Source organism: Ochotona curzoniae, unplaced genomic scaffold (assembly GCF_017591425.1).
Source record: "Ochotona curzoniae isolate NIBS_2020 unplaced genomic scaffold, NIBS_Ocur_1.0 contig_908, whole genome shotgun sequence".
Taxonomy (NCBI): domain Eukaryota; kingdom Metazoa; phylum Chordata; class Mammalia; order Lagomorpha; family Ochotonidae; genus Ochotona; species Ochotona curzoniae.
This window is the reverse complement of record NW_024466607.1, coordinates 1,218,330-1,231,760: the sequence shown is the minus strand read 5'-3', so window position 1 is coordinate 1,231,760 and position 13,431 is coordinate 1,218,330. Positions and strand designations below refer to the sequence as shown.

Sequence of the window (13,431 nt, the reverse complement as noted above, 5' to 3'; positions counted from 1 at the left end):
GTGAATTCTTCATGGTGTCGTTTCTTGCAAGACCTAAGAAGGGCATGTGAAGCTTTTTGCAGCAACTTGCCCCCAAGGACCCATTCCCGTCATTGTAACAGGGGTCGCTGTGTGTTTAAACTGTTCCTGAATAATTACCAATCTAATATTTCCATTCTCTGCTTCAGGCAGATGGGACACGAGCAGGTTCCAATTTGGCAGAATTCAATTTGTTTTCCAGATGCCCATCCAATGAAAGCCACCTCTGGACTCCGAATCATTGCCCCAACATGGTTTCCAGGAGAGGCTGGCAGTGGCTGTGTGAGCCCGGCTGTCCCTGGAGTGATGCCTTGTTCTCGCTGGCCTGGGAGCAGCTGCACATGCGTCTTTGGGGCAGGGATGTAGGCCTTCTCCTGACCTGGGACTCGCTGGCCTGGGAGCAGCTGCACATGCGTCTTTGGGGCAGGGATCTAGGCCTTCTCCTGACCTGGGAAGAACTAAATTTGGACAGTGCGCATTTTGCAGTGTTCACAATGCTGCAAGCACTTGCCACCCAGTGGGAGCAGCTACAGCGGCTTAACACAGCCCAGGGTGGCAATCCGAGAGAAGCACTGGGATTTCAGAAATCAGTATGTAAGCCAGAAGCAGGGTTGACAAACTGCTCCTGAGTCAGGCTTCTGGAGGTTGGGCAGAGGGAAGGCAGGGTTTGCTGCAGGGGCATCCCCACACGTCAGGCCCCAGCCATCAGCCCCGTCCCTTCCTGGATGCCCACTGCCCTCATGATCAGGCCGATGTTGGCATGGCCCTTCCAAACAAACCTGTGATGCCAGGAAGCTGTGTCGCTCTGTGAGGGGTGGCCTGGAGTCACAGACTTACCGTAGAAAGTCAGCTGGCCCCGCGCAACGTTCTTCCCTCGGGAATTTTCCGCCACACACTCATACAGCCCGGCGTCCTCCTGCTGGAAGTTGGGGATTTCAAGGATCCCGTTGGCCATGTGTCTCCGCGCCTTCCTCGTCAGGGGCTTTCCATCAGCTCTTCGCCAGCTAATGGCTGGTACTGGGCTGAGAGCAAGAATACCAAAGCGGTGGGTCACATGCCCGGGAGCTGGACACGGACCACGGTCTGCCCAAGCCCCTCCTCTGTCGGGCGCAGCCCCCAGCCACAGCTCTGACAGCTTGACTCAGTCACAGTAACTTCCCCTTCAATAATGTAATGCATCCTCCATGTAATATCACCCTTCACTTAAGATCTTTTCATGTGCTTATTTTTGTTAGTACACACAAGTTGAAATGAAAGTGTGGATGCACATGTGTGGCCAGCCATTCCTCCCATGAAGGGAAGCCTCTTCCCTGCCTGGGAACCTGACGGTGTCTTGGAGTTGGCACGGATAAAAGAAACACATCTGTGCCCAGGCTCAGGTGCTCAGGACCTGGGCTCCTGGGGGCTCGTGCCTTCTGCTGCCTGGACCACTCTCCCTGGATCCCAGGGGTGACATCTGCATGGCTCACACCACTGTGGAGGCCCAGTCTTGATGCTTGCCTCTGCACCGAGCCCAGAGATGTGGACAAGGCCAGCTCATCTGATGGCTCAGGCACAGTTGCTGCCACAGAGCTGACAGATGCTGGTGGCTTGTCCTTCTGTACTTGCCATCAGCAATAGGCAAGTGCAACCCTGCCTTTCTAAGTCCCAGGCACCAGCAATGCCAGGGCCCTCCTGGAGAAATACCCTGTTGAGTCAATGGGAGCAGGAACACTGAGCTCATACAAGCGGGGGGACATAACGTAGGCAAGGTTCCCAGAGGCTCCTCCAGCCTCCATTGCCATGGGCCCTTCACATGTCCTCCCCCTTGCTCTGCTGTCTGCATACTGCTGACCACATGGTTCGGGGAGTTCAGAGAGGAGTAAGAAGGGGAGGTATCATTTGAGGAAATTTGACTTGGACAGAAAGACGAGGGGCCTGTGCTCTTGCACCTCCATTCTGACAGGTGCACACCATCTCTCTGGGGGCACCATCAAGGCTGCAGAGCGATGGCCCACCAATCCGAGCACACGCTGGAGCACCCACTTCTGAGCAGGTGCTGCGTGACTTACCATTTTTACATAAAGGAATTACTTCACAGAGAAGTAATTGGGCTGAAGACCTGCTAATCTTGGGGGATCTAAGATGCAATTTAAAATAATCAAAGCCATCAACTCCATTATATTGCTTTCATAAAAATTCAAGTTCATAAGATACATGCTAACTCCAGAAAGGGCGTGGGCGCCGATGAGGTGCACTGCTCAAAGACAGCCCTCCTGAGGGCACCTGGCCACAGGCAGGTGTGCATGACCCGGGGCTTCAGCTTCAATCTAGGGCCAGAATCCATGATGGTGCATCACTTCCAGGTCTTACACACGTTCCCTATGTTCCCTCTCCACTGATCACACACTCACACACACACACACGAAAGGAAGTGACCACATTACATTGCCTGCAGTCTGCTGCTCCTTTTACCAACAAACCAGGCACGGTCTAGGTGTTACGTCTTGTTTTACATCCCGACTCTTAATGCCTGTGCAGGATTCAGTCCTACAGCTGACTGTGATTTGTTCAAGGTAGTAAGTTTTCAGTACATGAAAGAAAAATCAACATACTGCTCTGTGGTACAAGGAGGCTAGTAACCGGAGCTGCCACTGCCACGGCTTGGAAATGTACCGAAACAGAAGCAACCCTTCAGCAGAGCTGAAGGCTAAGTGTGGAAGAGAGCGTCCTTCTTGCGTGGTTATTGGCAGGTGTCAAAGAGCTGGGAATCAGACTGCATTCTAAAACAGATGAATCTCATCAGTGCAGTCCACAAACGGGACAGGAATGTCGAAGCAACATGGCTTGGGTGGGGAGCCTTTCCTGCGCCAAGGCCTGCGGGGATAGTGAGAGCATCATTCATGGGCCAAATGCAATCAGCAATTTGCAAACAGGCTGCTGTAGATGGAATCCCAAGTCCTGCCTGCAGTGGCCTCGTGATGCATGGCTCACGGACTGGGCATTCCCTGTGCAAACTCCACAGATGGACGGGGTTGGGTGGCAAGGGCTGACAAGGTGTTGGCCTCCGTGGACCACATGAACATACCCGCATACGCACTTTCCTTCTGCTTATGCTGAACTTTCTTGCCAGTCACTGGCCACGGGAATGCCTGGCGAACTGGCTGTCACTCCATACAAAATTGCCCAGCTCCTCTGCTGCCCCTCTAAGGAGAACCCAGATCAACTGAGGGGTCGTGAGTAGTTTCCAAGAGCTGTAGGCAACAGGGACTCCCGAGGGGCTCACAGGAGCTCCCCAGCTCTAAGAAGAATAAAGTGACTCAACAGGGAGAGACCAGAAATTCTCTATTCACGAAGCGCTGCAGCCTCCTTTGTGCACTGGTGCTGCAGGGCAAGTCCAATTCTCCCAAACGGCAGTGTGACTGTGCCTCCAACAACGACCCCTGTCTTCCTGTCCCTCTGGGCCAGGCAGGCCACAGAGCACTTCCCCAGCAACGCCTGGCCCCTTTGCAGCCTCGTCGATGGTGCCCGTACAATCCTGCTTGAGCCATTACCAGCCCCCGCTCCTAGGACGAGGCCAGAATCAGAAGCACAGAGAGAGCGAAGACAACCAAGACCCGCAGCCCCACGTCTCAGTCACCGCAGAGACCACTGTTGTGCAGCCTGCATGAGGGGAGTAGAACCCCAAGAGCAAGTGCTGCACGGGGGACGGGACGGGGAGTGGGTGTGGGCTGGGAACTTACTTTCCTAAGGCGAAGCATTCCAGCTTGACGGTCGCGCCCTTGGCCGTCGGCACCGTTTCTGGGAACTGCACCTCTATTTTGGGCTCGTATTCGCCCATGGCCCCTGGGAAGAAACACAGGAGTTGAGCCTCGGGGGTCTCGCATGACACATATCCCCTCCAAGCAGGGCCTGGCGCTTGGTCTTGGCATCACGGTGCTTCTCTGTCACTCCTACAGAATACTTCAACTGCGGGAGCATGCCATCCGCCTGACAGCCCACTCTCCAGGTACACAGCCGAGTGTGAAACAAACAGAAAAGCTCTTGAGAAGAGAGGATAGGAAAGTCCTACCGAGCAGGAACACACCCCGTTTTCTTTCCAAAACACACTGCAGATCAAAGGACAACGTGTCATAGCACTGAAACGAGGTTTGTCCTGGAGCACTGGGTCTCTGGGGAGCCATCCCATGGCCACCAGGTGACGTCCACCTCAACGGCCAAGGTGGACGCATCGCGAACCTGCAAACTTGGGTGACAGCAGAGCCTGCATCTTCGTTCCAACCCGAACCAGCAGGAACAAAGGATAAGAGGAGGCAACTGCTGTAAGTGACCACGGGTCACACCTAGCCAATGACACGCTTACACCAAGAGCCACCTGCCCCTGTGTCCTGGGAGGGGCATCGCTTGCCAGCACAGCCACATCCTTGCCTCAGAGCTAACTGCTACAAACTAAGGCTCAGCAGAGCACCCTGGACTGCTATGGCACCTCTGCAGCCCTTGAATGGGTGGGCTCCTATTCAATCATGATTTCTGATTCCGCTGTGCCAGTTGAGAGCCTGGGATTCTCTGGGCAGGCAGCTTCATGCTGGCCCCAGCTAGGGAAGCAGGAGGCTGAGGGATGCAGAAGGAGGGCCACATGAGAGCAGCAGAGCAGGGCAAGCCCTCCCATTTCCCATCTGCGGGTTAGAGAGTGGCGTGCACCCTCTGTTTGCACCAGGCCCAGCTCCCAGGCTCCGTGTGGTGTGCCGTCCCGAGCGCAGACTTGAGCCTGATTGCTTGTTTCCTGTATGAAAATGGCAGAAGGGTGTGCTGGATCTCAAAGGTGCTTCTGGGATTATAGAGTGCGGCTTGCCAAACGCTCAGCTCTCAAGAACGGAGCCCTAGCCAGTGAACAGAGCCACAGCCAGTGAACGGAGCCCTAGCCAGTGAACAGAGCCAGTGAACGGAGCCCTCGCCAGTGAACGGAGCCCTTGCCAGTGAACAGAGCCACAGCCAGTGAACAGAGCCCTCGCCAGTGATTGCAAACCGCAGCCTCCAGCTTGAAGGCAACCCCTCCCCTTAGTCCTTCTGCCAGCATGGCTGTGCCCTCAGAAGGGCTACTGATCTTCAGGGGCTGACCCGCTTCCTCATGCCCCAGGGCGCCAACTGCTACTGTGAGCGACACCATGCAGCCAGGTTGGAACGCTCTGCCCCACACTCAGCGCAGAGGGTTGAAGACACGGCCAACACTCGCCTTAGCTGACCCCACACCTGCTGACCTGGGCCACAGAGGGATGCTCGCCAACTTCCATGGCGCAGCACTGCCCACTGGGAAAGTCTCCGGGTCAAGCTCCTCAGCTCCTCAGGAACAGGCGTGGAAGGCCACCCTGCTCATCTGACACCACCAGGGAGTTCAGGCCTCCACGTCCCTTGGAGCGAGCAGCCTCTGTGTGGACGAGGCCCGCGTGTGGCCCCGGCTTGCAGCAGACCCGTGCCATCCACGGCAGCTCCCGAGGCAGCTCTCCCTGTGTGACCACTGTGGCAGGTGAGCACCCGCAGTGCTGTCCAAACAAGAACTGCCTGGTCCCTCGAGGAGACACACACCCTGGCCTCTTTCCTCTCACACTTGGGGTGGTAAGGTGGCCCCAGAGGCTGACTTCAGCCCAACTTTCTCCTCCTTCCATCCCTTGGGGTCATTAAGCTGGAGAACACACACTCCTAGAAGACTGTCCTGCAAAGGCGAGGTGACCGGAAGCTCGGACTCATTGGGATAGCCTCGGCTGGTCTGAATTCCTAAAACAACAGAATGCTTTCAAGTGTGGGCCACTGATCTTACGGCCATGAACTTTTTTTCTTCTTAAAACAAATGTATATTTATTTGAAAGGTGGGCGGGATAGGATGCAGGAATAGAGGGAGGGAGGAAGGGAAAGAGAGAGAGAGCTAGAGAGAGAACAGAGATACACACATGTGGGAGGAGAAAGACAGACACACGGGGCGGGGAGACACATACGTGGGGGAGTAGGGAGAGACACGGAGGAGTGAGAGGCTTCCACCCTCCGGTTGACTCCCTAAATGGCCCCACAAGTGAGGAGCTTGGCGCCTCCCCGGGGTGTCCGCACAGGGGGCAGGACCCCGGGAGTTAGATCATCCTCTGTGGCTTTCCTGTGTGAGCTGGACCAGAGGTGGACAGCTGTTACTTGAACTAGCGCCCTCAAGTTTGCTCTCCGGAGCAAGCTGCTTCAGCTTTCTGCGCTCTCCCACATGGCCTGCTGGACCTCAGAGTGCGGTCAGCTCCTTGGTCCGAGCATGGTCAGGAGGGCACGCGTGCTCTAGGCATCCAACAGACAACTCGAAGGCAGGTGCTTGCTGCCAGCCGCATCTGTATGTACTGGCCACATGCCGTACCCAAAATGGCGCCGGCCAGAGAAGCCACATCTTGGTGTTTGGTGGAGAGTCACATAGCTTTCGCGGTACTGCGCAGGCGCTAGGCGCCTGCGCAGTGAGCTGCGGTGCGGCAGGCACGTAAACACTGGGACTGACGAATCCAGTCACCCAGGACCCTGCGTAATCATGACGCCGACCTATCATCGGCGGAGGCGGGGCCAGTCAGCACATAAGAGCAGACAGCCTGCCGGGGTCAGGGCCCCCTTTCCTCCTCATCTTGGTGTGCACAATAAATTTTACCACAGAAGGCTTCACTCGCGTCTGCCTCTTATTGCTGGGTGGTAAGACACGTGGGCGCGACAGGTGCTCAGGAGTATTTGTCGGCTGAAGGTATATATAGGAAGGCAGCAAGCCAGGCGTGTTTCCAGAGTGGACGCTTCTGCTCCCTTTTCATTCCAAACCCTTCAGTCTGCAACCATGTTGTTTGGAATGCCAATAACAGTTACAATGAAGAATGAAACTTTAGCTCCCTTCCTCATTTGGATATTGCTAAGACTGTTGGCTGCAGGGGCTGAAATCACATCACATTAAACTCCCTGTGTTGCAACACCAGGCAAGCACCCCAAAGAAGCTTCCCAAGTGATCAGCCGAGGACCTTAGCCCCATGCCCGACACGGGACTGGCCCGCTCGGAAGGCCCACGCTGCCTGCCATGTTCCAGGCTGTCAAGGAGCCACAAGGACTGCCTTGTCTTGCATCTCCACTCCGCTCCCTTCTTCAGCCGCAATACAGACATAAAATGCGGTGATGTTTAACTTCCTTGCAGCTCTAGCCATCCAAACCACTTTTACTAAATATCATTCAAAAGGCAGGGACTCTGTAGGCAACAGGCATGAGAAACCTCAGGGAAGCAGAGAGGAAAGAAAAACGATTCAAAATCCTCAAAGCTTTGTAGGTAAGCAATTGGACAGCATTCACCTACCCTCCTCTGCTAGCATCCGCTTGCATTTCAAAAAGCAAAGGTGACACGGTCTGTTAGTGCAACCCGTCACAACACACGTACCTGGCATTGTTAGTACAACCTGTCATAACACACACACACACCTGGCATTGTTAGTACAACCTGCCATAACACACACCGGACACTGTCTGTCAGTGCGACCTGTCATACCACACACACACGGCATTGTTAGTGCAACCTGCCATAACACACACACCTGGCACTGTCTGTTAGTACAACCTGTCATAACACACACACACACCTGGCATTGTTAGTACAACCTGCCATAACACACACCGGACACTGTCTGTCAGTGCGACCTGTCATACCACACACACACGGCATTGTTAGTGCAACCTGTCATCACACACACAGCACTGTCTGTTAGTACAACCTATCATAACACACACACCTGGCACTGTTAGTGCAACCTGTCATAACACACACACGCCTGGCATTATCTTAGTACAACCTATCATAACACACACAGCACTGTCTGTTAGTACAACCTGTCATCACACACACCTGGCATTTAGTACAACCTGTCATCACACACACATCTGGCATTGTCAGTGCAACCCATCATAACACACACACCTGGCATTGTCAGTACAACCCGTCATCACACACACACCTGGCATTTAGTACAACCTGTCATCACACACACACCTGGTACTATCTGTGTGCTACTGCAACCTGTCATCTTGCACACGCAGTTCCCAGAGGCAGGCGCTGTCATCCCCGTCACTGAGGACATTGGGATGCACAGGGAGGATGAGCTGACACCCACACAGGCACCCTGCTCACAAGTGGTGGGGCTGGGTCCCACCGAGGATCCTCACGCCCACTCCCGACCACAGCTGACCACCACTGTGCTGAGGGAATGGGACCAGTGGATACAGGGTCCCACAGACCTGCGGAGTGCTGGGGACAGGGGTGGCAAATGTTGCCACAGAGATGACCTGAGACAAGGTTCCCCATGGCCTCATGGGACAGAAGCAACAGCCTGCAGCCCAGCACTGCAGGGAAGTGACTGGGGTTCTGGGAGAACCAGCCCTGAGGTCACACCTGCTCTAACGAGAGACTGCTCTTGTCCTGTCACCTGTGCAAGGAGGGGCAGGCACTGTGGGTGTGCTCCACCTGACACACTTAGTCCAGCATGCGCTCACTAGACAGTACGTCTCATGGAGCGGTAATTCCATTGATTCGACTGTTACAGCAGAGACTCTAACGAGAATGTCAACTTTATTTTACAATCTCTTTCATCTCACCTCCAGATGAGTGCTAATTAACTAACCTATTTTGTGCTTCATAATATGTTTGAACGTCTGTTTTATGTTCTCTGGGTCTAAACAGGGAAGATGCTAGGAATTTTACTCTGCAACTCCGAATGGATATTAACTGTAGGGGAAAGAGCCTACACTGCTCACTTAGTGATAAAGTGCTCTCCAATGGAGCATCTGTCATGGCCATGCACGCCGAGGCAAGCACGAGGGCCAGGCAGAGGGTGCTGCATCCCAGGGTGTCCCCAATGACTGCAGGGTTCTTGAACCCCTGCCGTGTCCCGTCTGACTTCTGAGGCAGCTGCTCTGTGTGCTGCTGGTCCAGGCTGGCCCTCAGCGCAGCGAAAAACATCCTGTTCCACTCCACCAGATGCCCCAGCTCAGACAGGAGACACCTGTGGGTCTGAGTGTGCCGGCGGCAGAGGTCAGCGGGGCCTCTCACCTGGAGAGCCCACTCCGGGCTCCGAGGGCACAGCCGCCCACCGCCCCCTTTAGACGATCTGCACTTTCACAAGTCCACATGCTCAGTTAGTGTCAGCCTCGAATCACACACGTTCAGGCGAGAGTTGCCCAGCATCGTGGAAGGAGCAGAGAGAGTGTTCCAGACAAGAGGCTCAAGACACAGGGACCCATCATCTGCTGTTGGGTCACTGAGGCACCTGGAGTGAAGCCACGTGTCCTGCTGAGCATGTGTGTTCACAGCACAGACTCGCTGGTACACCTCAGAGGAGCCAGGCCTCTGGGCTACAAGGCAGAACTATTCGAGACCACTCAGAATTCATTCCTGGACGTGAGCACCAGCTAGACCTGATTCCTGAGCTAACTGGTCAACCTCACGCCTCACTCAGCACACACACAAAGTGGGAGAGAAGAGAAACAGAATGTTTTCTATCTACACACACCTAAACCCACATTCCGTTTCTGCTGAGATGAGCAAGCAGATTTCTAATTAGTTTTGCAAAACGGATTTGTGGTTTTTGTTGTTACACAGGGTATAAATGAAGATTTGTGGGCTGCCACCATCTTTCCACAGCCATGGAGCCAGAATCACTCACCATCATCTCTCAGCATCAGTGGCGTGGGTGGCCCCAGGACTCTCTGGTTGGTCACCGTGTTGGTGACCACGCAGGTGTAGTTCCCCACATCTGAAGCCTCCACCTTGGCGATGTACAGGTTCCCCGTCTCCTGCGACACGAAGCGGCGGTTGTCCTGGTAGGACGGGCGTTCGTTGAAGATCCAGGCATAGCTCAACTCTGCAAGCACAAGGAGTGGTCACTGCAGACTGCTCTGCCACACCCTGGAGGGCAGCAGCCATGTCAGGCACCCCGCTGCCCCTCCTCACCCTCTGCCCTGCGACACGCAAGCAGAGGGCAGCCACACGACCTAAGGCACCCCGCTCAACTTCTCACCAATAGGATGGGTTGCCTAGGGAGCCACAAGACCCACTGAGAGGGAACCAAGAGGGGCCCGACTTTGGACTGTCCCAGGAATCGTCATTTGGGGTGTTCTCAGCCACCATGATACACCATGATAGAAGCCACTTCGGGGCTGTTTGGGTTCCTGTGGGCAGGAATGGCCTAACACTACACATCCACATGGAGGTCCACAATGTCCCATGCATCCAGTGGCTGTCCATTCACTGAGCAGCGTGGGCACAGAGAAGCAGAGATTAATCCGAACCCTCAGCCCCGGTAAGTGACATGATTCTAGTCGCAATCCAGTCTTGGCTCTTGGTCTGTGACTCTCCATCCAAATTCTCTTTTTGACTTCTATTTTTGTTTTGTCTTGTCTTCTTTAAAAAAAAAAAGATTTATTTATATATATTGGAAAGGCAGATCTATAGAGAGATCTTCCAGCCTCTGGTTCACTCCCCAAGTGGCCACAACAACCTGAACTGAGCTCATCTGAAGTCAGGAGCCAGAAGCCAGGAGCTTCTTCGGGGTTTCCCACACGGGTGCAGGGTCCCAAGGCTTTGGGCCGTCCTCGACTGCTTTCCTAGGCCACAGGCAGGGAGCTGGATGGGAAGCGGGGCAGCCAGGGCATGAAGCAGTACACAAGCAAGACCCCAGGGCTTGAAGGGGGAGGGTTAGCTGCTTGAGCCATTGCTCTGGGCCCCTTTCTAACTGGAGTAGAACGCTCAGTCATTCTGGAGATGATTTCATATAACAGAGAATTCTCCCTAAATACACGCTGGGTGGTGGCCTGATGGATGTCCATACTAAGATCCTTGGAAAGGCTGTTATATTAAAAAGGGAATGCATGGGAGATGGGTCCATGAGTACCAATTTCACAAACATTTATTCCACCACAATGCGTGGTTACTGTGATAGGCAGCCATACCTGAGAATGTCTCTGGAGAGTTAGGTAGACACTGGTGAATGGACGCAGGCCTTGCTTCCAACCCCACCTTGTGTATGGAAGGGGGAACATGCCTGATGCTACATGGGGACCCGTGAGAGCACACCTGTTGAGTCCTGACAGCCTGGCCCCAGTCTGAATGCACGCGTGGCCCTGAGGAAGAGTCACGAGGTGGTGCCACGTGGAAGAGAGAGCCACTCGTCTGGGAGAACCAGGCTAACTCTTCCACGGAGTCCAGCGGTAAGTGACCTCAGCCTTGAGGTGTGTGCGGCAGGCAGTCCCCAGCCCCCTGCGGGTCACGGCGCAAGGGAGTAGTCATGTCCACAGATCAGCTTGTTCCTATAACCCCATGGTGAGGTGAAGAGCCAGCATGGTGTCAGCTAGGCCCTGGCTCCTCCCCGTGAGGTTAAAGCTGGTGGAGGACAGCCACCCCGGGGAAGCCCACGGCAGCACGAGGGCCTTGATCCCACAGCGCCAGGAGGCTGCAGGCCACACTCTCCGTAACTCACTTGCTCTCACGGTGCATGCCCTGTTGGTGACAGGAGACTCGGGGAAGCTGCAGGTCTGCAAGGGCACTCGTGGTCAGGGGTGACAACCAGAGTTGGCTGCCTGCAGGTGCTTCCCCTAACTCCTGGGAGGAGCTAGTGGCTATCGGCTTGCTCAAGTCCTTGGGAGGCCCTGCCTTGAGCTTTTCCAAATGACAGGGGAAGTCCTGGGGGCACGATGCCCAAAGCCCAAGCAGTGAAGCTGAAAAGAATGCAGAGCGACACGCTGGTCGGCCTCTGAGCAGCTGATCCTCCTCCGGGAGCCGAGAGGCTGGGACTCGTGCAGGAGACACACGGGCCCGCGACCCAGCCCGCCGCTGGACTGCGTCCTCCATCCCCCGCGTGTAGACTGCACTGCTGTCCATGCCCCGAGCCTTGGCACACGGGCACAGGCAGGCCTGTGTGCCCAGGTCAAGTGAAATGACAGCTCCCAGGCCAGGGGAGACCACAGCTGAGATCCTCGGCCCTCTTGGCAACAAACGGCACGGCTTGGGCTCTGCCTGGTGAGTTGTGTGTCAGGACTGTCCACAAGGGCCGGGGGCTGTAAGGAGGACCGCAGACACAGGGGCAGGGAGGAGGAAGAGTGAAATCCCAATGAGGCTTTAACCTCACGAGGCTAGAGAAGCAGCGATGGGAGAGCTCCTACCATGAACCCTGGTGTCTCTTGCTCTCTTTCTGGAAGGACAAAATGAAAACCAAAGGCGCCAGGGCCTTCCCTCACCCCGCTGGCTGTACTCGCCCTGGCACTCCCTCAGGGCACAGAAAAGTCAGCCCTCTCCCTAGAACCCATGTCTACTTTTTGCCAGGGAAAAAAATCCTGCGGGTTATGTGAAATGTGATCAACATTCCAAAAAAAAAAATAATAAAGTCAAATACATACAACAAAGTAAGTTCTCATGAGCTGCAACAGAAAAAAGGCATCATGCCGTCTGATTTCCGTGGGGACTTTTACGCACTGTTTCTACTTACTTGAGCTTGCCAGATTCTATCTGATAAGTTCTCACACACTAGTTGCTCTGGAAGAGACAGCACTTCCTATCCCATCAGCAACTTGTAACAGGGCAGAAGACACTGGGAGTGCAGAAGGAAGCTGGTCTGTTGGCGAGAGGTGCTGGGCCTCCTTAGAACGCTGTGCTCGTGGTGATCAAAGTACTCCGGGCATGGCTTTCTCAGCGCAGCCCCCACACCTGCCGGGCACAACTCACTGCACTGTCCTCAGTGGCTCCCTGAGGTCTCTGAACACACCTCGGAGGACGCCTGTTACTGTTTTTAAGATGCCAATCAAGCGGTGTCCACTTGCAGGTGTCCAGGGATGATTTACACAAGGCACATGCTTTCCTCCAGTGGGCTGGGGTCAGTGGGGTCAGTGGGCTGGGGTCAGCTGCGTCAGTGGGCTGGGGTCAGCGGGGTCAGTGGGCTGAGGTCAGTGGGGTAAGTGAGGTCAGTGGGCTGGGGTCAGCGGGGTCAGTGGGCTGGGGTCAGCGGGGTCAGTGGGCTGAGGTCAGTGGGGTCAGTGGGGTCAATGGGCTGAGGTCACTGGGGTCAGTGGGGTCAGTGGGCTGAGATCAACGGGGTCAGTGGGCTGAGGTCAGCAGGGTGAGGTCAGTGGGCTGAGGTCAGTGAGGTCAGTGGGCTGAGGTCAGTGGGGTCAGTGGGCTGAGGTCAGCAGGGTCAGTGGGCTGAGGTCAGCGGGGTTAGTGGGCTGAGGTCAGTGGGGTCAGCGGGCTGGGGTCAGGGAACGCTTCCCTTGCCCTGCACAACTTCTTTCTGAGTCACACCTGCTTTGCTACATCTGAGTCCCACCCCAGCAGGAGCGAACACACCTTCCTCGAAGGCGCCTTTCACAATCCACAAACTGTGATTTATTGAAAGTATTTATCATTCT

At 55.1% G+C, this 13,431-nt stretch overlaps 1 protein-coding gene across 1 annotated transcript in view; it reads right to left on the bottom strand.

Annotated features, from left to right (window-relative positions):
* Window positions 1-13,431, bottom strand: part of CNTN4 (contactin 4) — a 277,582-nt gene that overhangs the window by 83,778 nt on the left and 180,373 nt on the right. Inside the window, exons 6-8 of the mRNA XM_040995092.1 lie at window positions 9,699-9,896; window positions 3,741-3,843; window positions 856-1,040 (exon numbers count right to left, since the gene is read on the bottom strand). Of these exons, the coding sequence (XP_040851026.1) occupies window positions 856-1,040; window positions 3,741-3,843; window positions 9,699-9,896 (486 nt within the window). The remainder of the gene's footprint in view (window positions 1-855; window positions 1,041-3,740; window positions 3,844-9,698; window positions 9,897-13,431) is intronic.